At 44.4% G+C, this 27,270-nt stretch overlaps 1 protein-coding gene across 2 annotated transcripts in view; it reads right to left on the bottom strand.

Annotated features, from left to right (window-relative positions):
* Positions 1-153: 153 nt before the first annotated feature.
* LOC147096005 (uncharacterized) overlaps positions 154-27,270 on the bottom strand; it is a 67,648-nt gene continuing 40,531 nt past the window's right edge. For both annotated transcript variants that reach the window (XR_015074856.1, XM_085974971.1), the window contains one exon: positions 154-2,407. Coding sequence is in view for 1 of the 2 variants with exons in the window: in XM_085974971.1 (XP_085831097.1) it covers positions 2,365-2,407 (43 nt within the window). In the remaining variant the exon portion in view is untranslated. The remainder of the gene's footprint in view (positions 2,408-27,270) is intronic.

Below are 27,270 nucleotides of genomic sequence, written 5' to 3'. Positions count from 1 at the left end.
TGGCAGTTTGGCGCTTCCAAAAGGTCAGGAGTTTGGGAATAACACAATGGAAGACCCAGTTTAAGGTGTTATAATCTAACATGTTGAACAGAAACACAAACATTAAAAGAGGCACGTGCCTTTGAAGAGATGACATCAAGTAAAAGAATCACCTGCTGGTCAAATAGTTTTTATTTTAAACTTGGAAGACAGGAAACACGATTAAATATGCAACCAATCGAGATGGCCAGAAAACAAGTAAACACTCAGTCAAAGTGTCTTTAATATATACATAGTAAATATGATACCAACAAAAACACTTTGAAGATATGACTTGAATAGATGCACCAAGCAATTACATTGTGTTTGTATTGAACTTGGAGCAGTAATGAGACTCCACGTCTGCTAAAACCAGTAAAGCCAATATTAAGAACTAGTGAAAGAATTTTATAAGAATGGCATCAAGCAGAAACCATTGCTGTCATATTGTTTTTATGATGGGTTTTGGAACACCTAAAGGTAGAGACATAATTATGCATGCAATAGTTGAATTGACAGTAAGATAGAAAGCATTCAAAAAAGAGAATTAGCTGACATCAGCAGAGAACTTCAAAGAATGAACCACTGCAAAAAGGGTATAAAAATAAGAGCGTTTCAAACAGAAAGTCAGAACTCGTTGAACGGGCCAAGCATTTCTCAACTTTACAGACACCATCTGTAAGTTTTTAACTTTGAGTCTCGGGTAATCAAAGTAATTGATTTTGGTGGATAATCTGGATTTAGAAATAAGTAAGAAATGTAGAAATGTAACGAAGTAAAGATTTGAGAATAAGGATCTCTGAGAAATAAGAAGTGTAAGCTATTTGTATTTTGAATTGTTAATGTTGCGACTGATTTAACAGCTATTAACTGAATGTCGGCTCTTAAAGAAAACTATATATTTTTAGAATTGTCTCAAAGAGTATTTCTGTATAAACTCGCAAACCCAATTTCTGTACACTCTTTTGTAAGGAGTTGCAGAATTCTGGGGGGTATTCCGGACCCACATAATATCCAGAAGGTTACAGTCTAGTTAAACTCATTAAAAGTGCTATCTGGAGGATGGTAACATCTTCAGTCATTCCTTTCCTTTAGGGAGAGATAGCCTGAACCTTTGGACCCATTTAAGCATCTTATGCAATTCGGCTATCTCGAACTTAAGTAGAAGGTGAACATCTGGGGAATACGCCTGATCTGGGGTAGCCCGAGACATGGCTAGGACTTGTAATTATCCCTTCATAATGAGGTTATCGTAAACAAACCTATGTTGAGCTGATAAACTATCATTCAACATGGGCTCCCCAAGGTTAATTATTTTGTAGTAATGAGGCTGCGAAGCTGTTTTAAAAAGTATGAGAACCTAGTCAAGAAAACGAGTTCAGACTTGCCAGGTGTGGAGACCATTCTGTTCATCTTATGTCTTGTGTTGGTGATTATTGTATACGCGCTGAAAAATGTCAAGTGAACATTAATTCATCATTCAACGGGGGCAAATTGAATTTATAGTGATTGTGTATAATAGACGATATAGAATTGATCATCTAGAGTTCACTAGAGTTTAGAAGAATGAGAGGGGATCTCATTGAAACGTATAAAATTCTGACAGGGTTAGACAGACTGGATGCAGGGAAGATGTTCTCCCTGGCTGGGGGGTCTAGAACGAGGGGTCCCATGTCTCAGGATACAGGGTAGGACGTTTAGGACTGACATCAGGAGAAATTTCTTCACTCAGAGGGTTGTGAACCTGTAGAATTCTCTACCACAGAAGGCTGTGGAGGCCAAGTCACTGAATATATTTCAGAAGGAGTTAGATAGATTTCTAGACACAACATGCATCAAGGGGTATGGGGAAAGAGCAGGAATATGGTATTGAGATAGAGGATCAGCTTTGATCATATTGAATGGCAGAGCAGGCTCGACGGGCCGAATGGCCTACTCCTGCTCATATTTTTCTATGTTTTTCTATGTCTTTATGACCATTGTAGGCCCGGCCGGATATTCCCTTCCTCTGGCTAGTTGACAAGGTTAGGAATCGATTTAATAAAGGTTTTTGAAAAACTATGTAGGGTATTGCTAGGGTAAATAGGAAAATACTTTCCGTCGGTTGTGGTTTCAGTGGCGAGGGCTCGTCAATTTAAAATTGTCACCAAGAGAGGCTGGGAGAAATGTTCTGGTGCAGAAAATTGTTGCAGAGTGGAGTGCATTGCCACAGGGAGCAATAGATGCAGACACCATTACTCGCTGAAATTGTGAATGGAACTTTAGTCGGCGCAGTCATTGTTTGAAGGGGTGCTGGTACTATTCCCGATGTACAACTGACTGTAGGTTTACGTAGGATTCAACCTCTCACCAGTTCATTGTAAGCAACCTGATGTCCCAGCATCGAATCCTTTAAAAACATGAAGACATTTTCATTCATTTAACTTTTCGAACAACTTATTTTAAGTTATTGCAAGATAGCCCGGTAATGTATAATTTAACATTTAGATAAAATCTACATCACGCCGATTGTCAGCTTCGTTCGACGAGACAGCTGTTTGTAACTCGAGGTCAAAGAGCAAGTAACGCTTACAATCATGTATTGTGTACTTGTAACAATAACCTTTACAATTTTGTAAGGGCAGCCTAGTGTTCGTGATCAGAATGATGTGAAATATCTATTTATGAGGTAGATTTCTAACTTGCCTCCCGAGCATTGTAAAGGATAATCCAGCGCGGGTATAACGGGCGGCTGATCCACCACCGCCCGTTTTTCAACCATGCCCAAGTTCAATTTCGCCTCGTGACACTGGCCTGCTGTGTGTTTGCAATTTGTTTTGGTTCTGTTTCAGAGTTGCATTCTTCTTCTTTCCACTTATGCTGTTATTTATAACTTGGGCTTAGTGCACATATGCGCTGATTAAATTTCCAAGCAGTTGTACATTTGAAACCCTGCTGACGGCCAATAGCGAATTCATTTAGCCCATTTAACACTATAAACTGGCCAGCATATTAACCTGCTGTTGTATATTAATATTATCCTATAAATCATTCAGAAAAACACAAAGCCACAGAATTTAATTAATCTGATATTGATGCATTGTGACGTTCGTGTTACCGACCAAAACCTAGCTATTTTCTACTTTAAAGTAAGGAATTAAGAAGTTATTACTGTAACGTCAAACAAAACGTATTCAGGTTCAGATTACTCTTTTAAACGCTCTGTTAGTTGCTATATTCCTCCCTGTAATTTTAGGTATCCAGTCGAAATAGTTGTCGTTACTTTGTACTTGTAAACTTGGAGAAGAATGAGAGAGTGGAGGAGAGTGGTCAGTACATATAGTGGCCCCGGTGGCCTAATGGATAAAACACTAGCTTTCTAAACCAAGATTTCTGGGTTCGAGTTCCAGCTGGGATGAGGTAAAATTTGAGGTCAGCCGTGGCTCAATCGTTCGCACTCTCACCTCTGGGTCAGAAAATTGTTTGTTGGTCCCGCTCCAGAAATTGTCATTTGCAGAAGAGAGTTCCAAACCTCTACCACCCTTTGTCTGTTGAAGTTTTTCCTAATTGCATTCCTGAAAGGTTTGGCTCTGGAACCCCCAACCAGCGGAAATAGTTTCTCTCTATCTACCCTCTGTTCCCCTTAATATCCTGAAAACTTCGATCAGATCATCCCTTAACGTTTTAAATGCTAGGGAATACAACATTAGTTTGTGTAATAATCATTGTATTGAAATTAAAAAAGAAAAATGTGCATTTAAAACGCGCTGTTCACGACCCCGTGATGTCCCAAAGCGCTTTACAGCCAATGAAGTACTTTTTGAAGTGCAGTCACTGTTGTAATGTAGCAAACGTGGCCCAATTTTCGCACAGCAAGGTGCCACAAATGACTAGATAGATAATCTGTTTTTTGTTGTGATGTTGGTTGAGGGATAAATTATTGGCCAGAACACCGGGGAGAACTCCCCAGTTCTTCTTGAAAATAGTGCCATGGGATCTTTTATGTCCTCCTGAGAGGACAGACGGGGCCTGGGTTTAACGTCTCATCCGAAAGACGTTAAACCCATGATTGCAAAATCATGAGGGGTCTGGACAGGGTAGATAGAGAGAAACTGTTCCTATTGGCAGAAGGGTCGAAAACCAGAGCACATAGATTTAAGGTGATTGGCATAAGAAGCAAAGGCGACGTAAGAAAAATCTTTTTTACGCAGTGAGTGGGTAGGATCTGGAATGCACTGCCTGAAAGAGTGATGGAGGCAGATTCAATCATGGCTTTCAAAAGGGAGTTGGATAAGTATCTGAAGGAAAGAAATTTGCAGGGCTACGGGGGAAGGGACCAGCTGAAGTGCTCTTACAGAGAGCTGGCACGGGCTCGATGGGCCGAATCGCCTTCTTTCGTACTGTAACCATTCTATGACTCTACCTCCACAGCGCAGCACTCCCTCAGTACTGCACTGGAGCATCAGCCTAGGCATTTTGTGTCAAGTTTCTGGAATGGGGCCTTCTGACCGAGAAGTGAGAATGATACACACTGAGCCACGGCTGACACTAAAACGTTACACCACCCCAGATGGGATTCGAACCCACAATCCGCAGCCTTATCCATTAGGCCACTGGGGCTACCACACGCCCACGTTCCTCTCCTCTACTATCTCATGATTCTCCAAGTTTTCAAAAATGTGGTACTTCTAATAGCTTCCTCTGTCTTCCCGTATTATTCGGGCTTTTAAAGCACAAGATTGGCCTCGTCTAATTATTATTTGATTTGCCTCATCCTGTCCCTTGCTTCTTTTAACCTTGGTTTCTCAGTTAGAAAGTTAGAAACTAACAAAATTTTCTTACCGCCTGTCCCATGTCTTCGGTTCTATGGGCTACAATACAAGAGGGGGCAGAGCTCACAGTTCAACCTACTACTTAACCTTTTAAGAAATATACTTCCTGACATCAGATGAGGGGGGGGGGTAGATTTTGTCTTTGGAATAGATCTTGACTTTGTGCGGTTTCGCCAAACGGGTCATGTCAATGGAAACCAACATCGGGAGAGATGGAAAGCGGGCTACCAATTGGCTATCGCCCGTTTAACACGAGCGCGCAAAGTTAAAATCTAACCCGACAATCGGAGTCAGATATATGTTTTCCGCCTCACAGAAGTTGTGAAAAAATGCCATTAAAATAATTTCAATAATTCTGGTTTAATAATATGGGTCGATTTCCTCTGGTCCCTACTGTGTATCGACATCTTGAAAGCATTGGTCAGGGTTACTAGGGGATTCTTAAGCATCTGTTCAAAGAATTGATAGAAATATTGAACTGAACAACTCCTTATGAGCTTATTTGCCCCGTCAAATTCTTAGGATTCCCCGATGGTGAATTGAACCATACAATTACAGGACGCATACTCAGAAATATGACCTATTGACACACACACACACACATACACACACACACTTTACAAATGCACATAGTTTGCCACTGCCATCTGCATGCGAGTATTGCGACTACAACTGCCAGAAACCTCTGTGCTTCCCACAGAACAGGAGTTAAGTTGTTTGCTTACTTCCTCTTCCAAAGATGACCGACTGATGTCAGTATTTACTTGGGGCTCTAAGAAAACACCTTTTTCTACTTAGCAACGATACGTTCAGGAGAAGGAAATGGTTATGGATTCGCCTGCTCTGCTTCAGGGCTCCATTGCACCGATATTTACCATAAAATGAAATGAAAATTGGGCGGGTTTTATAACTGGCACTCGATCCGCAACGACAGGTTTGTAGCGTGATAGCATGTTGAAATCAACATACATATTATATACATATATACACAAACACACATGCACACACACACATGCACACACATGAACACACAAACACGCACACACACATCAGAATAAAAACAGAAATATGAAAAATCCAGTTACCTAATGCGCCTCACTTGCTGTCTGGTTGCATTGTCGTCTCCCCATCCCTTTCCCAGCAACTTTACGCACTGAAAAGAAAAGAAAGATTTGCATTTATATAGCGCTTTTCATCTCAGGATGTCCCAAAGCACTTTACAGCCAATGAGGCACTTTTTGAAGTGGAGACGCTGTTGTAATGCTGGAAATGCGGCCGCCAGTTTGCGCACAGCAAGCTCCCACAAGCAGCAATGTGATAATGACCAGATCATCTGCTGATTTAGTGATGTTGGTTGAGGATAAATGTTAGCCCAGGACACCGGGGAGAACTCCCCTGCTCTTCTTCCAACAGTGGGCCTGGGATCTTTTAAGTCCACCTGAGCGTCTGAGACTCCGTCAGGTCGGAGATTTTAATGAAAATTCTCACCTTGTTAAATGAACTGATGTCCGAGATTTCCAGCCGCAATTTAGAAATCAGACTTTTGCCCAAATCACCAGCGTTTCTATCACCTCGTGTCCACGGGGACCGCCGATCGGTGAGCCCTTTTCCGCCTTATTTCACGGCTCAGTTCACTGGCACTGACTCTCCCTCTACTGCAGTTGTGAATTCGCAAACTGGAATTCGCGAGACTCACTCTCTGATCTCCTATAAACTAAAGGCGCTTTTATTTGGAACCCGACCAAGTCAAACAAACGATAACCTACAAATTTATTATCATCCCAACATTAGTACCAATAAAGTAAAAGGTGCGAAATTAATTGGTTTTCATGAGTGGAGCCTATATAAAATAGTTCACTTTTAATTGTGTTCATTGGGGAATTGTTGGCGGGCCATTGTGGCAATTAATTAAGAAGATCAGGCTAGCCATCCATTTATATGGCCGCTTATGGCATATTTATACTGCAGCTATGAAATGCGAGGTGGTACCTATCAGGAAAAAATGGAAGAAGTCACACAACACCAGGTTATAGTCCAACAGTTTTATTTGAAATCACAAGCTTTCGGAGCGCTGCTCCTTCGTCAGGTGAAGTGGAGAAATGCATAAAGACACAGCTTATATAGTCAGAGAATAATGCCAGATGATTACAGGTAATCTTTCTAACTGCCATTTATCACACCTCGGCAGAGAGATAATCACAGCAATCAAAGGTGTGAATGGTATCCAAACAGGTTAGTCAGGAAAACATTACATCAAAGAACAATGAGGTGGGGTCACAAGGGGTCAAATGTTGCAGATGCTGGGGTCTGTATGAAAAACAAAAAACAGACAAAAAAACATTTTTTTTGCTGGAAATCACAGCAGGTCCGGCCGCATCTGTGTAGAGAGAACAAGGCAATGACGGCTCGAGTCTGGATGACCCTACGTCAGGTGGCATTACATGTAGCGTGACATGAACCCAAGATCCTGGTTGAGGCCATCCTCATGAGTGCGGAACTTGACTATCAGTTTCTGCTCTACGACTTTGCGTTGTCGTGTGTCTCAAAGGCCGCCTTGGAGAATGCTTACCTGAAGATCGGAGGCTGAATGTCCTTGACTGCTGAAGTGTTCCCCGACTGGGAGGGAACACTCCTGCCTAGCGATTCTTGTGCGGTGTCTGTTCATCCATTGTCGCAGTGTCTGCATGGTCTCGCCGATGTACCATGCTCCGGGGCATTCTTTCCTGCAAAGTATGAGGTAGACAATGTTGGCCGAGTCACATGAGTAAGTAGCATGTACCTGGTGGGTGGTGCCCTCATGTGTGATGATGGTATCTGTGTTGATCATCTACCATGTCTTGCAGAGGTTGCCGTGGCAGGGTTGAGTGGTGCCGTGGTCGCTGTTCTCCTGAAAGCTGGGTAATTTGCTGCGAACGATGGTCTGTTTGAGGTTAGGCGGCTGTTTGAAGTCGAGTAGTGGAGGTGTGGGGATGGCCTTAGCGAGGTGTTCGTTGTCATCGATGACATATTGAAGGCTGCGAAGAACATGGCGTAGTTTCTCTGCTCCAGGGAAGTACTGGACGACGAAGGGTACACTGATGGTTGTGTCCCGTGTTTGTCTTCTGAGGAGGTCTATGCGATTTTTTGCTGTGGCCCGTCGGAACTGTCGATCGATAAGTCGAGTGTCATATCCTGTTCTGACGAGTGCATCTTTCAGCATCTGTAGGTATCCATCGCATTCCTCCTCGTCTGAGCAGATCCTGTGTATTCACAGGGCTTGTCCATAGGGGATGGCTTCTTTAACGTGGTTAGGTTCTCCAGCTTCCACACTAACCACGTTAAAGAAGCCATCCCCTATGGAGAAGCCCTGCAAATACACAGGATCTGCTCAGATGAGGAGGAACGTGATGGACACCTACAGACGCTGAAAGATGCCCTCGTAAGAACGGGATATGACGCTCGACTCGTCGATCGACAGTTCCGACGGGCCACAGCAAAAAATTGCATAGACCTCCTCAGAAGACAAACACGGGACACAACCAACAGAGTACCCTTCATCGTCCAGTACTTCCCCGGAGCGGAGAAACTATGCCATGTTCTTCACAGCCTTCAACATGTCATCGATGACGACAAACACCTCGCTAAGGCCATCCCCATGCCTCCACTACTCACCTTCAAACAGCCGCCTAACATCAAACAGAACATCGTTCGCAGCAAATTACCCAGCTTTCAGGAGAACAGCGACCACAACACCACACAACCCTGCCACGGCAACCTCTGCAAGACATGCCAAATCATCAACACAGATACCATCATCACACATGAGGATACCACCCACCAGGTACATGGTACATACTCATGTGACTCGGCCAACGTTGTCTACCTCATATGTTGCAGGAAAGGATGCCCTGGAGCATGGTACATCGGCGAGACCATGCAGACACTGCGACAATGGATGAATGGACACCATGCAACAATCGCCAGGCAGGAGTGTTCCCTCCCAGTCGGGGAACACTTCAGCAGTCAAGGACATTCAGCCTCCGATCTTCGGGTATGCATTCTCCAAGGCAGCCTTCGAGACACACGCCAACGCAAAATCGTAGAGCAGAAACTGATAGCCAAGTTCCGCACTCATGAGGATGGCCTCAACCGGGATTTGGGTTCATGTCACGCTACATGTAACGCCACCTGATGTAGGGTCATCTGTAGGGGTTTCGCAAAATCCCCTATTTCCCTGAAGATTGAAAAATATTGGTCCACATCGTGGATGAAGAATTGCGTGACCTGAATTGTCTCAACACCAGGACTTTAAGATTAAAATGGTACCCTTTGAGTTTCGAACTGTGCAAATTGCAGAGTGTTCTGAAAATGGCATGGACAACAATGGAATTGAGGAATTCGTGGAAATATTCACACACCTTAAGACAGTACTTTTATGAATAATTGTTCCCTGGTGTTTGGGCAATCACAAAAGGCTTTAAAATGGCAGAAGAAGCATGGCAAAAGGACAAAGAAGCAACTCGAGTTGTCTGTGTGAAAAAGTGGCTGTGATTCAGACCTGCCAATCAAAGGGAGGTTCCCTTCAGAAGCACTTGAAGTTGCTTATTTACTTAAGAGATTAGCCCACTTGAGAATAACCGCAGGACAATCTATTTTAACTGCTTCTGTTTACACAGCCATTCAAAGCATTCACAGACAATGATAGACTAAAACCATGGAACGGATTTTGAATGGGAACAGTTTAAGCATTGAATGGGTTTAAATCACCCATCATTCTGGACAATAGGGCTGTTGCATTCCCTTTTGTTTTAGCCCAGGTGAGCTCCGGATGTGGGCGGGAACATTTCGGCCCCACAGTGCAGACACACTAACCCATTCCAACCACTTTGAATCAACCAATCATCAGTGTTTCTTCTGTGTATGGGAACATTTTGGGCGTGAATTTTCCAGACAGGCAAACAGCAGGGGGCTCATCAGGTATATAAGATAGGTCCTGAGAAGCTATCGTTCTGTTTTTTTACTTCCTCGGACCACAGGTGAGCTTCTCTCTCTCTCTCCCTCTCACTTCGTTGGACCACATGTGAGCAGAGTTTCTGACTCCTCAGCAAAGCAACCTAGTAAGGAGTTAGGGGATGGTAATTAAAGGGATATTGCTAAGATTGTTTAATTAACATTGTAGCCATTTAATCCCTCGTTTTTACCATCTGCATTCCCCCATTTAAGCAATTTTACTGTAATTACTGTGTTCGTGTGGTATAGTTTATAATTTGATTGTAGTTCATTTAGTTAATAAAACTTGATTTTTTCTCTCATCCAAACCACGTGTCCGTTTTAATATCATTAATTATAAGTCCTTCAGTCATAACTGGAAGGTGGGGTAGCGATTCGAAACCGCTGTTTGAAAATTGGTTTATTGGAAATTGGTTTACAGTATAGCAGCAGGCTACCTGACCAGGTGAATTACCGTAAACCAGGTAAAAGATTGGAATTGGTCAGAGTGCAGGCAAAGGCTGCAAGACCAGGTAAATTACCTTAAACCAGTTAAAAGATGCCCCCCTCACATCCAGACTCGAGTCATAATTGGCTTGTTCTCTCTGCACAGATGCGGCCGAACCTGCTGTGATTTCCAGCAAAAAAAATGTTTTTTTGTCTGTTTTTTGTTTTTCATACAGACCCCAGCATCTGCAACATTTGACCCCTTGTGACGCCACCTCATTGTTCTTTGATGTAATGTTTTCCTGACTAACCTGTTTGGACACCATTCACACCTTTGATTGCTGTGATTATCTCTCTGCCGAGGTGTGATAAATGGCAGTTAGAAAGATTACCTGTAATCATCTGGCATTATTCTCTGACTATAGAAGCTGTGTCTTTATGCATCTCTCCACTTCACCTGACGAAGGATCAGCGCTCTGAAAGCTTCTGATTTCAAATAAAACTGTTGGACTATAACCTGGTGTTGTGTGACTTCTTACATTTGTCCACCCCAGTCCAACACTGGCATCTCCACACCATGGCTATCAGGAAAAGATGAACAGGCTTAATCACTTTTCTCTTGAAAAACAGAAGACTGACGGGTGACCTAATAGAGGTCTTTAACATTACAAAAGGTTTTGTTAGAGTAGACACACAGAGTGTTTCCAATTGTGGGGCAGAGTAAAACTAGAGGCCATCAATATAAGATAGTCACCAAGAAATTCAATAGGGAATCGAGAAGGGACACCTTTACCCAGAGAGTGGTGCGAATATGAAACTCGCCACCACAGGGAATGATTGAAGTGAATCGTCTATGGAGTTCAAGTAAACAGATCATTAAAATGTCATGAACAGGTACAGAAAATAATCAAAAACGCTAATGGAAGGCTGGACTTTCTATCTAGAGGACTAGAATACAAGGGGGTAGAAGTTTTGCTGCCGCTATACAAAGCCCTGTTTAGACCACACCTGGAGTACTGTGAGCAGTTCTGGGTTCCACACCTTAGGACGGAAATATTGGCCTTGGAGGGAGTGCAGCATAGGTGTACCAGAATGATACCCAGACTCCAGGGGTTAAGTTATGAGGAGAGATTACACAAACTAGGGTTGTATTCCCTAGAATTTAGAAGGTCAAGGGATGAGATGATCGAAGTTTTCATGATATTAAGGGGACCAGATATGGTAGATAGAGAGAAACCATATCCACTGGCTGGGGATTCTAGGACTAGAGGACATACTCTAAAAATTAGAGCCAGTCCTTTCAGGAGTGAAGCTCGGAAACACTCTAACACACAAAGGATGGTAGAAGTTTGGAGCTCTCTTCCACAAATGGCAATTGATGCTGGGTCAATTGTTAATTTTAAATCGGAGATTGATAGCTTTCTGTTAACCAAAGGTATTGAGGAATATGGGCCAAAGGCGGGTAGATGGAGTTGGGTCACAGATCAGCCACGATCTCATTGAATGGTGCAACAGGCTCGAGGGGCTGAATGGCTGACTCCTGTTCCTGTCTTCCCATGTTCCTATGTCTAACGCAATTAATGGGAGGCTAGATAAGCATATCAGGGAGAGTGGAATGGAGGGCTATGCTGATAGATTAGATGAGGAAAGATGGGAGGAGGCTCGAGTAGCGCATGGGCTGGTTGGGCCGAATGGCCTGTTTCTGTGCTGTACATTCTATGTAATCCTTTGAAAGCTGCAACGCCTGAGGCACATAGCTGGGATCAGAGTCCCAGTCTGGAAGAACCCTGTTTACAATGCACAAGCCAGCAGTCCATCCAATAACCGGTGAGGCTGATTTCGGGGCCTGCTCAACCCAACCTGCTGATGCTGCATGATGTGCAATGTAAACCGAGATACGTTCACTTGCGTCACAAGCAGGTCTATGGTTGTGATTTCAGGAGAAACACACATCTTCTCCCTTGTGTTATAGCACCTACGGTGAGGGGAGCCGGCACCACAGTATTAAAACACCGCAGGCCGTTACATGAACTGTTTCTGCCGCTGCACAGGAAAGAATTGTGTGTTTGGACTGAATGCTTAAGATTGCGAAACATAAGAACATAAGAAATAGGAGCAGGAATAGGCCACTTGGCCCCTCGAGCCTGCTCCGCCATGCAATAAGATCATGGCTGATCTTGGGCTCAAAGCCACTTTCCTGCCCGCTCCACATAAGCCTTCACTCCCTTATCTTGCAAAAATCTGTCTACTTAAATGTATTTAATCACCCAGTGTCCACGGCTCTCTGGGGCAGAGAATTCTACAGATTTACGACCCTCTGAGAGAAGAAATTCCTCCTCATCTCAGTTCTAAAAGGCGACCCTTTATTCTTTAGGGCTTTAGGAAGAGCTGTTCAAAAATATGGAATAAATGGGAAATGTTCAAAAATATGGAATGGGAAATGAAGGAATTAAAATGAACGAATGGTTTTTATTTCCAAATTCTGTGCACTTAACAAGGAGAGATTGTGTCGATTGGGCTTATACTCACTGGAGTTTAGAAGATTGAGAGGGGATCTCATCGAAACCTATAAAATTCTGTCAGGTCTGGACAGGCTAGATGCAGAAAGGATGTTTCTGATGGCCAGGGAGTCCAGAACCAGGGGTCATAGTCTAAGGATAAGGGGTAAGCTCTCCCATCATTGCTAGCAGCGAGGTACGGTAGTGTGGTGGTTATGTTGCTGGACTATTAACCCAAAGTTTGGGATAACAATTTCAGACAATGTGAGTTTAAATCACACTGTGGCAAAGAGATACTTTATATCCACTTTTTTAAACATCTGAAAATATAAACGGTAGTATCAGTAAAAGTGACTATGAACCCAATTACATAGAAACATAGAAACACAGAAGATAGGAGCAGGAGTAGGCCATTTGGCCCTTCGAGCCTGCTCCACCATTCAATGAGATCAAGGCTGATCATCCAAATTCAGTACCCTGTCCCTGTCTTCTCCCCATATCCCTTGATCCCTTGATCCCTTTTGCCTCAAGAAATATATCCAACTCTTTCTTGAATATATTTAATGAATTGGCCTCCACCACCCTCTGTGGCAGAGAATTCCACAGGTTCACCACTCTCTGGGTGAAGAAATTCCTCCTCATTTCAGTCCTAAATGGCTTACCCCTTATCCTTAGACTATGACCCCTGGTTCTGGACTCCCCGGCCATCAGAAACATCCTTTCTGCATCTAGTCTTTCCAGACCTGACAGAATTTTATAGGTTTCGATGAGTTCCCCTCTCAATCTTCTAAACTCCAGTGAGTATAAGCCCAATCGACACAATCTCTCCTCATACGTCATTCCTGCCATCCCAGGTATCAGCCTGGTGAATCTTCGCTGCACTCCCTCCATGGCAAGAACGTCCTTCCTCAGGTAAGGCGACCAAAACTGCGCACAATACTCAAGGTGTGGTCTCACCAAGGCCCTGTACAACTGCAGCAAGACATCCCTGTTCTTGTACTCGAACCCTCTTGCTACGAAGGCCAACATACCATTTGTCTTCTTAACGGCCTGCTGCACCTGCATGCTTACCTCCAGCGACTGGTGCACAATAACACCCAAGTCTCTTTGCACTTCCCCTGCTCCCAATCTATTGCCATTCAAATAATAATCTGCCTTCCTGTTTTTGCCACCAAAGTGGATAACCTCACATTTATTCACATTATAGTGCATTTGCCATGTTTCTGCCCAATCACCCAACTTGTCCAAATCGTACTGGAGTTTCACGAAATCCTCCTCACAGCTTACCCTCCCACCCAGCTTTGTGTCATCTGCAAATTTGGAGATCTTACATCCAATTCCCTCGTCCAGATCATTAATATATATTGTGAACAGCTGGGGTCCTAGGACCGACCCTTGCGGTACCCCACTAGTCACTGCCTGCCACTCGGAAAATGACCCGTTTATTCCAACTTTTTGCTTTCTGTCCGCCAATGAGTTCTCTATCCAAGTCAATACCTTGCCCCCAATCCCATGTGTCTTAATTTTGCACGCTAATCTCTTATGTGCGACCTTATCGAAAGCCTTCTGAAAGTCCAAATACACCACATCCACTGGTTCTCCCTTAACTATTTTACCAGTTACATCCTCAAAAAATTCCAGTAGATTAGTCAAGCATGATTTACCTTTTGTAAATCCATGTTGACTTTGTCTGATCCTGTCACTGCTTTCCAAGTGCTCTGCTATTACTTCTTTTATAATAGACTCTAGCATTTTCCCCACTACCGATGTCAGGCTTACTGGTCTATAATTCCCTGCTTTTTCTCTACCACCTTTTTTGAATAGTGCGGTAACATTAGCTACCCTCCAATCCATGGGTACTGTTCCAGAGTCTATCGAGTTCTGGAAGATGACCAGCAATGCATTTACTAACTCTCGGGCCACTTCCTTAAGTACCCTGGGATGTAGACCATCAGGCCCTGGGGATTTATCGGCCTTCAGTCCCATCAATTTTCCTAACACCATTTCCCTACAAATACTGATTTCTTTCAGTTCCTCCCTCTCATTAGACCCTATGTTCCCCGGCATCTCTGGGTCGTTATTTGTGTCCTCCTTTGTGAAGAGAGAACCAAAGTATGTACTTAGTTGGTGTGCCATTTCCTTGTTTCCCATTATAAATTCCGCTGATTCTGACTGTAAGGCACCTACGCTTGACTTCACGAATCTTTTTCTCTTCACATATCTATAAAAGCTTTTACAGTCAGTTTTTATGTTCCCTGATAGCTTACTCTCATATTCTATTTTCCCTTTCTTAATTAATCTCTTTGTCGTCCTTTGTTGACTGCTAAACTGCTCCCAATCCTCAGAATTATTGCTTTTTCTAGCCAATTTATATGTCCTCTCCTTGGATCTTATGCTATCCCTAATTTCCCTTGCTAGCCATGGTTGAGTCACTTTTTTGTTTTATTATTATGCCAAACTGGGACGAACAAATTCTGTAGCTCATCCATTTGGTCTTTGAATGTTTGCCATTGCCCATCCACCGTCAACCCTTTGAGTGCCATTCCCCAATCAATCCTACCCAACTCGCTCCTCAGACCATCGTAGTTTCCTTTATTTAAACTGAGGACCCTTGTCTCTGAGTCAGCTACTTCATTCTCCATCTTAATGAAGAATTCGATCATATTGTGATCGCTCCAACCCAAGGGGCCTCGTACAACAAGATTGCTAATTAATCCTTTCTTGGTACATAATACCCAGTCTAAGATGGCCTGATCTCTGGTTGGTTCCTCGACATATTGGTCCAGGAAACCATCCCGTAAACACTCCAGGAATTCCGCCTCCACATTATTGTTACTAATTTGGTTGGCCCAATCTATATGTAGATTAAAGTCACCCATGATGACAGCTGTGCCCTTATTGTACGCTTCTTTAATTTCCCTTTTAATGCCATCCCCAACCTCCGCCTTACTGTTTGGAGGTCTATAAAACACTCCCACTAATGTTTTTTTCCCCTAAGTATTTCTCAGTTCTACCCATACAGATTCCACATCATCAGAGCTACTATCCTTCATTGCAATTGTATTAATCCCTTCTTTAACCAGTAATGCTACCCCACCTCCATTTCCTTTTTGCCTATCTTTCCTGAATATCGAGTACCCCTGGAAGTTGAGTTCCCAGTCTTGGCCTTCCTTGAGCCATGTTTCCGTAATCCCAACCAAATCATATTCGTTTACCTCTATTTGCGCAGCCAATTCATCCACCTTATTACAAATGCTCCTCGCATTAAGACACAAAGCCTCCAGGCTTGTTTTTTTAATGCTCTTAGACCTATTAGAATTATTATTTACTGTGGCCATGTTTGATTTAAACCGTTGATTTCGCTGACTGCCACTTTTATTTTTCTCCTTGCTATCTTTTGCTTTTATCCCTGTTTTCCTTTCCTCTGTCTCCCTGCTCAGGTTCCCAACCCCCTGCCATTTTAGTTTAAACACTCCCGAACAGTGCTAGCAAACCTCCCCACAAGGATATTTGTCCCGCTCTGGTTCAGGTGCAACCCATCCGACTTGTACAATTCATCAATGTCCTTCATGAAAGGAGTCCTTACCTGGTTCAAATCCCACCATGAAGAATCTGAATTCAGTTTTTTGTTCAATCTGAAAATAAAAATGCATCAATAAAAGTGAGCTTGAAACTGTTGTCATAAAAAAAAACAACTGGCACACGACAGTCCTTGAGGAAATGAGGCCATACCTGGCCTGGTCGATATATGACTCCAGCCCCACTCCAACGTGACACTTAACTGCTCTGAAGTACCCGAACAAGCCACTCAGTTATATCAAGTTACTACATTGCAGCAGGTCAATGAGCAGGTCTATCACCACCCTCTCAAGGCAACCAAGGATGGGCACTAAAGGCAACGCCTGCATCCCAGGAATGATTTTTTGAGTTGCAGGTAGCAGAACTTGGTGTACAATTGTATTTAGTAATAGTTGAGCTCTTTCGGTTTGATACTTTCCGGCTGATAGTGGTTTCAATGAGCAGAGAAAATTAAGAGTATTATAAATAACTAACATCCCCAGCAGAGCAGAGCCTGCACAGACTCGGTGTCAATGTGAGCTCAGGCACGTAACGCGGTAAATTAACCGCATGCACACGGCTCGGTTTACAAGGTTTGCAGACATAAATAAGTTAATGTCTGAGAAGTACGTGAGAATCTAAACATCACCAACATTTCAATTCAGTCAATTCATTGCTCAACACGTTTCAAGATAAGCTGCCTTTACTGGACTTGTCCTGAAGTGGGACCAATTGTGAACGCAATACGATATTCACAATAAATTTCATTTCATTATTTTAGTTATCTTTTCACCAACTTATATACAGATACCTATTTCCACACACATTTGTATTTGCATGCACAGATGGAAATTTGCCGGCAACATATTCACGATTTCCGTTAACCAGCCCGCTGCAAGTGAAATACAATGATATTTGAGCGCAGAATCATTAAAAAAAACTAAAAGTTTACAGCACAGAAGGAGGCCATTCAGCCCATCCTGACCATGCCGGCCGACAAAGGGCTATCCAGTCTAATCCCACTTTCTAGATCTTGGTCCGTAGCCTTGTCGTGCATAGCCAAGTGCTTTTTAAAATGTGATGTGGGTTTCTGCCTCTACCACCCTTTAAGGCAACGAGTTCCAGACCCCCACCACCCTCTGGGTGAACAAAGTTCTCCTCAACTCCCCTCTAATCCTTCTACCAATTACAGGTACCTGAATATATCACAACTGGGTTTTTTCCATTAAATTGGCACAAAGAAATTTAACTGGGCCAGCCACATAAATACTGTGGCAACAAGAGTGTTACGTCTGTGTATAATGAGACACAGACTGCGGAGAATGGTACAACAGGTGTTTACTCAACGTAGCTCACACTGCAACTGATCTGTCCAGATTACTACTCAGTGTTATATACAGGTGTGGTCACTGCCGGTACTGCAGTATACATGAGCTGTAAAACATAGTTCCCCCCTTAAAGGTATATACATTACAATTCCTCCCCTTTTAGATTAACAGCACCATAACACTCATTTAACAATTAAATATCAAACTAATTACAATTAACACTTTTAACATGCAACATTAGCTGAAAATAGCCTATTTATATATTCAGTCTTTGGGGAGGCTTCCTGATCCTTTCTGGATAGTGCCTTTCCCGAGTGTCTTGCTCTTGGTATGGAGGCGATTCTGGCCCCCTGTCGTCGGTTGGTTCATCAGCTTCCGATGCTACTGTTTCTGGGGTAGTTGCGACCTGTATGTCGGGTTCATCACCAGGTACGTATGGGCGAGGCATGGGGTTGACTTGTTCCTGTGACTTTAGGATCTGGTCAGCATGGTGTCTCACGATGCTCTCCGCAACGTCCACTGTGTACATTAGTGGCCCATGCCATGTGCATATCGTTCCTGACTGCCATTTTTCTGTTCAGTAGTCGCGGGCCAAGACTGGTTGCCCTACATTGAAGCACCTTGTTGGCTTCTCATGGATGTGCTGGAATTGCTTACTCTCAACATCTCTTCGTATGTTTGGTCTGAGCAAATCCAGGCGAGATCTTAACCTTCGGTTAAAGAACATCATGGCTGGGGCCTGGTTGGTGACTGCATGTGTCGCATTCCGGTAGGCGAACAGGAAATTGTCCACCTTGTGCTGCAGCGGAATGTTGTCATTGTACATAGCCTTTATTGCCTTCTTAAAGGTTTGTACCAACCTCTCAGCCAATCCATTTGTGGCTGGATGATACGGGGCGGATGTGTAATGCCTTACCCCATTCTTCTTCAAAAACCTCTGGAACTCTTCGGACACAAACTGTGGTCCGTTGTCAGAGCAAATCTGTTCTGGCAAGCCTTTCCTGGCAAAAATGGTCCGTAGGACTGCAGTAGTTTTCTCTGTGGTGGTGGAGGACATTTTGATGACCTCAGGCCATTTCGAGTGCGCATCCACAGCTATTAAAAACATTGAGTCCATGAATGGACCAGCAAAATCAATATGCACCCATTGCCATGGAGATGAGGGCCACTCCCATGGGTGTAGAGGGGCCTGTGGTGGTACATTTTGGACTTTCTGGCATCCTGAGCAGCTCTTCGTCAGGTCCTCGATTTGTTTATCGATTCCGCCACCACACATAAGCCCTGGCTAGGCTTTTCATTTTTACCCCTACCAGATGACCCTCATGAAGCTCATTGAGCACTCTATCCCTTAACTTGGGTGGAATTACCACTCGGGATCCACACATCAAGGTCCCCCGGCACACTGACAGCTGTTCTCTCCTTGTCGAGAATGCTGGCAACAGTGAGTCGCCATGTGCTGGCCATCCCTTCACCGTCAAATCATATACCCGAGACAGTGTTGGGTCATTTCGGGTTTCCTTTTCGATACAAGCGTTAGTTACCGGTAGGTATTCAACAGTAGTCGAATGAAATATTTCGACAGGATCCACTGCTGGTGCTTCCTCCGCAGTCGGCAGTGGCAGGCGTGATAGCTCATCAGCATTTCCATGCTGTTTTGTGCCGTTATATTCAATCTCATAGTGGTGCACCCCTAGAAAAAGTGACCATCTTTGTAGTCATTGCGCAGTCATCACCGGAACGCCCTTCTTCGGATTAAAAATGGAGACAAGAGGCTGGTGATCAGTCAGCAAGGTGAATTTCTGCCCGTGCAGATAGTTATTGAACTTTTTCACTCCCCACACTAGGCTGAGGGCCTCCCTGTCAATCCGGGCATAGTTACGCTCGGCTGAGGTTAGTGATCGTGACGCAAAGGCTATTGGTCTCTCTGAGCCTTTGTGCGACAGCACCGCTCCAATGCCATAGGGTGACGCATCACATGCCAACTGAACTGGTAATGCTGGGTTGTAATGGGACAATACCTCTTTCGATATGATTAGTGTTTTGCTCTTCTGGAAAGCTCATCTACATTCGTCACTCCACTTCCATGGCACCCCAGTTTGCAGTAAGGTGTTCATTGGATGTAGAATTGTAGACAAATTTGGCAAGAACTTATGGTAGTAGTTTACCAGCCCGAGGAACGACCTCAGTTGTGACAAATTTTCCGGTGCTGGAGCCTTGACTACTGCCTCAATCTTCTGTGGTGACTTATGTAACCCCTCTTTATCGATAATGTGGCCACAATACGAGATTCGTTTTCTAAAAAAACTCGCATTTGGGGCGGTTAGCTCGGAGCCCATATTCCTGCAATCTAGTGAGCACCTGCTCCAGGTTGTCAAGGTGATCACTGTCATTTTCGCCCGTGACCAGGGTGTCGTCCAAATAACACTGGGTCCCTGGGATACCTTGCAGGACTTGTTCCATTGCCCTCTGCCAAATAGCCGGAGCTGATGCTATCCCGAATACCAGCCGGTTGTATTGGTAGAGACCTTTATGGGTGTTGATTGTGAGGTATTTTTTTGATGCTTCTTCTGCCTCCATTTGCAGATACGCCTGGGCCAGATCAATCTTAGTGAAGCGTTTCCCTCCAGACAGCGAGGCGAAAATATGTTCAATCCGCGGAAGTGGATATTGTACGGTACGAAGGACCGGGTTCACTGATACCTTAAAGCCCCCACAGATGCGAACCTTCCTTGGTTCCCCAGGTGTGCTGCTCAACGACTTTTTCATCACAGGGACGATGGGTGTAGCCCACTCACTCCAGTCTACCTTGGACAGTACACCTGAACGTTCCAGACTCTCCAGCTCTGCTTCGACGGCTGGGCGGATCGCATAAGGTCTGGCCTTAAAAAATTTTGGGCTTGCGTTTTCTTCAATTTTAATTGTTGCTGTCATGCCTTTTGGTGTTCCGAGTCCTTGCTGGAACACTTCTTTCATGTCAGTTAGTATCTTTGACAGTCGCCCAGGTGTGATGTCGTCATCCTTTTTGTCAGCCACAGTCAGTGCCTGTATGGAATGCCAATCCAGTTGTATTTTCTGGATCCATTCACGTCCCAGTAATGGTGGTCCTCCATCTTGCAATACATACAGGTCTAGATTTGGTGTTTCCTCATTGTTATATATAACGGTCACCCTTATTTTTCCTTTGGGGTAGACGTTTTGCCCCGTGTACGTCTTCAAAATAATTTTTGTGTCTCTCAAGGGTATGTGTGAGAAAAGCCGCTCGTAGTCCCGTCGGTTTATGACTGTTAGGGCTGATCCTGTGTCCAATTCCATCTTTACCTGGACTCCTGCTATCTTGAGAGTGACCCAAATGGTTCAGTGATCCTCCGTTGTGATCACTTTATGTAGTTTCAGACAACTCAGTTCCCTGCTTTCGGCGTCGTTATCACCCTTCTGTTCATCTGAACTATTCTCCGTTATCTTATGTACCTTCTTGTACTTTCCCTTGGTCGGTTTCTTATTGCTGGTTTTCTTTCCCGACCTGCAGACTCACAGAATCACAGAATCACAGAAACCCCACAATGCAGATAGAGGCCATTTCGGCCCATCGAGCCTGCACCGACACATATCCCACCCAATCCCCGTAACCCCTACACCAACATATATCCCACCCTATCCCCGTAACCCCACGTATTTAATCCCCCTAACACTAAGGGTCAATTTATCATAGCCAATCATCCTATCCTGCACATCTTTGGACTGTGGGAGGAAACCGGAGCACCCGGAGGAAACCCACGCAAACACGGGGAGAATGTGCAAACTCCACACAGACAGTCACACTTTGTCTTTGAACTAGCAATCATTCTGGTCGTGTGTTGTTCTGCCACAGCGATAGCACTTCTCTGTTCCATATGACATTTCGTTTGTGCCATATTCTTGTGGTCTCTGTTGTATCTCTGCAGTGCCCCGTGCTGCTGCTTCATATGATACCGCAATGCTGAAAGCCTTTTCCAGCGTAAGGTCCTTTTCAGATAAAAGCCGTTTCTGGGTTCCTTCACTTTGAAGCCCACACACAAACTTGTCCCTTAAGGTATCTGCCAGTCCTGCTCCAAACTGGCAGTATTTCGATCGTTTGCGCAATTCTGTTAAATAATCAGCATTGCTTTCATCCTTATGCTGGTTCCATTTGTGAAACTTGAATCTTTCTGCTATCAGCAGCGGTGTGGGGTTTAAATGTTCCTTTAGTATCATTACTATGTCTTCAAAACTCTTTTCCATTGGCTTCGTTGGGGTTACTAGATTTCGTAATAAACCATACGTCTTTGCACCCATTAAATTTAACAATACCGACGCTTTCTTGTCATCTGACACCACATTTGCCTTGCAGTACACCTCTATTCGTTCGACATATGTAGTCCAATCTTCGACTTCATTGTCAAATGCGGTGATACTGCCACTCTTCGGCATTTTGGGTGTGGTTTAAAATGGCATCTCCCAATGGCTTAAAATGGCGTCTCCCGTGCTTTCCTTCCTCCTCCGCTGCTGCCGACGCTGCTCCCGGCGGTTCTCATGGCAATGGCGGTGCCCTGTAGGTTTCACGCACTTCTCCTGCGCTGCTGCCATCTCCGCTCTCGGCAGTCCTCGTGGAAATGGCGGCGCCTCGCAGGTTTCTGCGCATCTCTCTCTCCTTCTCTCCGACGCTGCTCGGCCCCTGAACACCAGCTGCGCCCTGTGCGCTCTGCCCTCTCTCTCTGTCCCCCGTCGACGCTGCTCAGCCCTTTGCTGTGCCGCTCGGTCGGGCTCCAGCCCGCCGCTGTCCAGGAAGGGTCTGCGCACTACATGTTGCCAGCCCGTTTCGCTGGATCACCTCGACTGGAAAGCCAAGCCTGGCTCTCATCAGCCTCCCCCGCAATTCTCGAGTCTCTGCTGGATGACTAGGCGGTTGCCCGTGGTCGACGCCCGAGTCTCTGGCCTTGACCTCCAATCCACTGATCTCCAGGAACGAATCCCCGGGAGGTGATGCAGAGTTGCAGGTAGGTTCGAACCTGCCTCGTCGCCAATGTTACGTCCGTGTATAATGAGACACAGACTGTGGAGAATGGTACAGCAGGTGTTTACTCAACATGGCTCGCACTGCAACTGATCTGTACAGATTACTACTCAGTGTTATAGACAGGTGTGGTCACTGCTGGTACTGCAGTATACGTGAGCTGTAAAACATAGTTCCCCCCCTTAAAGCTATATACATTACAAAGTGCAGGTCAGAGGCTGGGTATTCTGCAGCGAATGTCTCACCTCCTGACTGCCCAAAAACTTTCCACCATCTACAAGGCACATATTCAGGAGTGTGATGAATTACTCTTCCCTTGCCTGGAAGAGTGCAGCTCCAACAACACTCAGGAAGCTCGACGCCATCCAGGACACCCCATCCACCACCTTAAACATTCACTCCCTCCACCACCGGCGTACCGTGGCTGCAGTGTGTACCATCTACAAGATGCACTGCAGCAACTTGCCAAGACTTCTTCTGCAGCATCTCCCAAACCCGTGACCTCTTCCACCTAGAAGGACAAGGGCAGCAGACGCAAGGGAACACCACCACCTCCAAGTTCCCCTCCAAGTCACGCACCATCCTGACTTAGAAGTATATCACCGATCCTTCATCGTCGTTGTGTCAAAATCCTGTAACTCTCTCCTTAACAGCACTGTGGGAGCACCTTCACCACACGGACTGCAGCGGTTCAAGACGGCGGTTCACCACTACCTTCTCAAGGGCACTTAGGGATGGGCAAAGTGTCCGTTTTTTTGGTACGGGGGGATGTCAAAGTGTTTTATTCCACGTCGCCAAATATTAACCACACCCATATTACTTTCTAAAATGTAGGATGCAAATCGACTAGAAGAAGAATCACATTACGCCGACTGACCAATACATGAAATCGCAGGAGTGTCACGTTCATTCGAGCTGGTAAAGTTCTGCATCGCTGAAATATTATACAGATTTCCAAATTGCCCGTTGCATTACGTTTAAATCAAAAATTAAACTATGGAAATGGAAACTCGTTTTTGAGCCCTACCTTGACAAGTTCTTTATGCGCTCCGAATCCTTGGTCCCTTTCGGCTGCAGCGCCACTCTCCAAAGCTGCATGTGCAATCGGGTGCAACTTTACCGCTGCTGACACTGTGAGGAGGGAGCGCCGAGTTATTGATCGCAGTCTCCATTAAATAACAAGAAGGAGATCAAAATGGAAGTCCGAAGACCAATGCATGTCTGACCACTGAGTGATGTTTCTACACTGGAGCACGCTCTGTACATTTTATGATCTCATTTTCAATGCAGTTTAAAAAAAAAGTAGACTGTTGATTTTATCACGGTGATCACTTTTGAATGCGCTCCAGTTCGTGTAAGGTCGAAGATGGGAGGCCGACCAGGTGCTGCATCTCCCCACCTTCAAATGGTCCTTCTTTCCTCCGTTTCCCAGCCCTCAAGCACACCCAATTTTTTTTGTTCATGGGATGGTGGGTGTCACCCATCCCTAATTCCCTTTGAGAAGGTGGTGGTGAGCTGCCTTCTTGAACCGCAGAGGACAGTTAAGGGTCAACCACTTTGCTGTGGGTCTGGAGACACATATTGGCCGTACTGGGTAAGGAGGGCAGGTTTCCTTCTCTAAAGGACATTAGTGAACCAAATGGGTTTTTACGACAGTCCGCTTGTTAACCATTAACTGATGCAAGTTTTTTAAATCCAGATTTATTTAATTAACTGAATGTTAAATTCACAGCTGCTGTGGTGGGATTTGAACTTTTATACTTCTGGATCCCCGCCGTTGGGCTGCTGGTCGAGTAATATCACCACTACGCTGCCGTACCCCCTACTCAGCGTCAGTACCCATATCCGGTCACTTGCTAACCTCAACTATTATTCACTCGCCCTCTCCACACATCATCCAATCAGCTTCAACCCTTTCCATACACTCCTCGGCCCATCGCCCTCGCTCTGCCCCTCAGGCCCAGCCCAATGTCCTGCTCAGATCCCATCACCTACCCTTCACCAGCCTCGGAGTAAAGCCCCACTCCCTTGGCCCCCCTCACCCGCCAGCAGCGTAACATGAAAGTCCTCCATTCCTCTCCAGCCCCTCGAGGAGTCCCTTCTTCATCGGCGTGTTACCCAGCTCTGGGAGTGAAGAATTTGGTTATTAAAAGGCTTAAAGCGCTTCCATTAGAACACAGTGCTATAAACACTTCGGGAAAAGAGCGGAGGAGAATCACCAGGGGAGACGCGGGCATACAAGGGGGAGGAAGCGCGCAAAGACAGACATGTCACGGCCGAAGGACACGGGGAAGGGCAGGGCAGAAGGAAGTCACTTTAATGCAGGGATTTTTAGAAGAGGCGGAATGCCGGTGAAACCTCAGAATGAGGAGCAGTGGCGCCACCTTGTGGAGGGTCCGCCTATTACTGCAGCGTGACTGGCAAAACCTGGCACAGGACTTTTGCATTGTCTGTTGACAAAAAACTGGTACAAAAAAAGGTGGAACAGAAAATACCGCGATTCTGAGCATAGTGTGCACTTAACCCACTGTATTATAGATAGCTATACCAGCAGGATTTCACTGGTAGGTTACTTGATCTTTCGCAGTATATCAAAATAAGGCAGCAAAGACAATTTTAAAAATAGTGCAACTAACTTTAGAGAGCTCATCAAACTCATAGGCAACTGGACGGCATAGGACAGATTCAATTCAGTATTGATAGGTGTAAAGCAATTACTGTGGATCAAGAAACTAAAGGAAGGAACATTTGTTAGATCCTACAATGGTAGAGCACGATATTCAGGAAATAGATCTAGGCATTATAGAATGGATAAATCTATGAAATCAAAAGCAAAAGCTTTAACTACAGTGATAAAAAGGGCAAATACTAGGTTGTAGTAGCAGAAAGACGGAGTGTAATTCTAAAGATCTGTATTATTGTATAAGGAACTGGCCATAGCTTAGGCAGTGCTGCATGAAGTTCTTTACATAGGATTACATAGGATATACGGCACAGAAACAGGCCATTCGGCCCAACCAGTCCGTGGCAGCGTTTATGCACCACACGAGCCTCCTCCCGTCTTTCCTCATCTAAATCTATCAGCTTAACCCTCTATTCCCTTCTCCCTCATATGCTTGTCCAGCCTCCCCTTAAATGCATCGATACTATTCGCTTCAACCACTCCCTGTGGTAGCGAGTTCCACATTCTCACCACTCTTTGGGTAACGAAGTTTCTTCTGAATTCCCTATTGGATTTCTTGGTGACTATCTTATATTGATGGCCTCTAGTTATGCTCTTCCCCACAAGAGGAAACATTCTCTCTGTATCCACTCTATCAAAACATTTCAGAATTTTAAAGACCTCCATTAGGTCACCACTGAGCCTTCCTTTTTCAAAAGAAAAGAGACCCAGCCTGTTCATCCTTTCCTGCTATGTATACCCTCGCATTTCTGGTATCATCCTTGGAAATCTTCTCTGCTCCCTCTCCAGTGCCTCTATATCATTTTCATAATATGGCGACCAGAACTGTACACAGTACTCTAAGTGTGGTCTAACCAATACAGGTTTAGCATAACTTCCCTACTTTTCAATTCTATACTTCTAGAAATAAACCCTAGTACTTGGTTTGCTTTTTTTATGGCCTTGTTAACCTGTGTCACAACTTTTAGAGATTTGTGTATTTGTACTCTGAGCTCCATTTGTTCCTTTACCCCACCTAGACTTGCAGCTCCAAGTAATAAGTGACCTCCCTATTCTTCCTACTAAAATGTAATACCTCACATTTATCTGTGTTGAACTTCATTTGCAAATGATTTGCCCATTCTGCAAGTGTATTAATGTCCTCCTGTAATTTGTTGCAGTCCTCCTCAGTATTGAGTATCCCCACCCAATCTGGTGTCATCTGCAAATTTAGAAATTGTGTTTTTGATTCCAAAGTCTAATGATTATTCTGATTATCTAACCACAATAAAGATATTATACCCTTGATAAAGTACAGAGCCAAGCAACGAAAATGGTCCCAGGCATCAAGATCTTAATTATCAGGAAATGTTCATCAGTTGACGTTGTTTCTTTCAATAGAATTGTAGAAATTACAGTGGAAAATAAGGCCATTTGGTCTCTCATGCCTGCGCCAGTGACAGTTCCACATTACAGCTAATTCTCTAATCCCACTGATGCTCCCGTTAATAATGTGTTTCTTCACCTTAATTAATACCACTCTTTGTAGGTTCAAGAACCACTGCAGGAATTAAACCCATAATCTAGGCTGACACGTCAGCAAAGTGCTGCATTGTTCTAGGCTCAGGCCAACATTCATCTCCGAACTGATATCATCAAAAAACAGATCTGATGTATATTCGGATGCATATTAATGAGACCTCACCATGTGGAAATTCATAACAGCAACGATTGCACTTCAAAAAATAATTAATTGATTGTGAATCATTTTGGGATGTCCTAAGAAGACCTAACATGGCTCTCTCTAAATACAGGTTTGTTTTTTCATTGTTTCTTCAAGCGGTACAACAAAGTTCTCCTGAATGGTAACATTGGCTTTTCTTCAAGATGTACGTGTGGTCGCTCATTCACCATCGCAATAACACTTTGCTTGTAAAAAAACAAACCATTC

Source organism: Somniosus microcephalus, unplaced genomic scaffold, assembly GCF_052327205.1.
Source record: "Somniosus microcephalus isolate GS21.2 unplaced genomic scaffold, FLI_Smic_1.0 unresolved_chr1, whole genome shotgun sequence".
NCBI classification, from domain to species: Eukaryota; Metazoa; Chordata; class Chondrichthyes; order Squaliformes; family Somniosidae; genus Somniosus; species Somniosus microcephalus.
The sequence above is the reverse complement of the archived record's forward strand: the minus strand, read 5'-3'. Positions and strand labels throughout refer to the sequence as shown.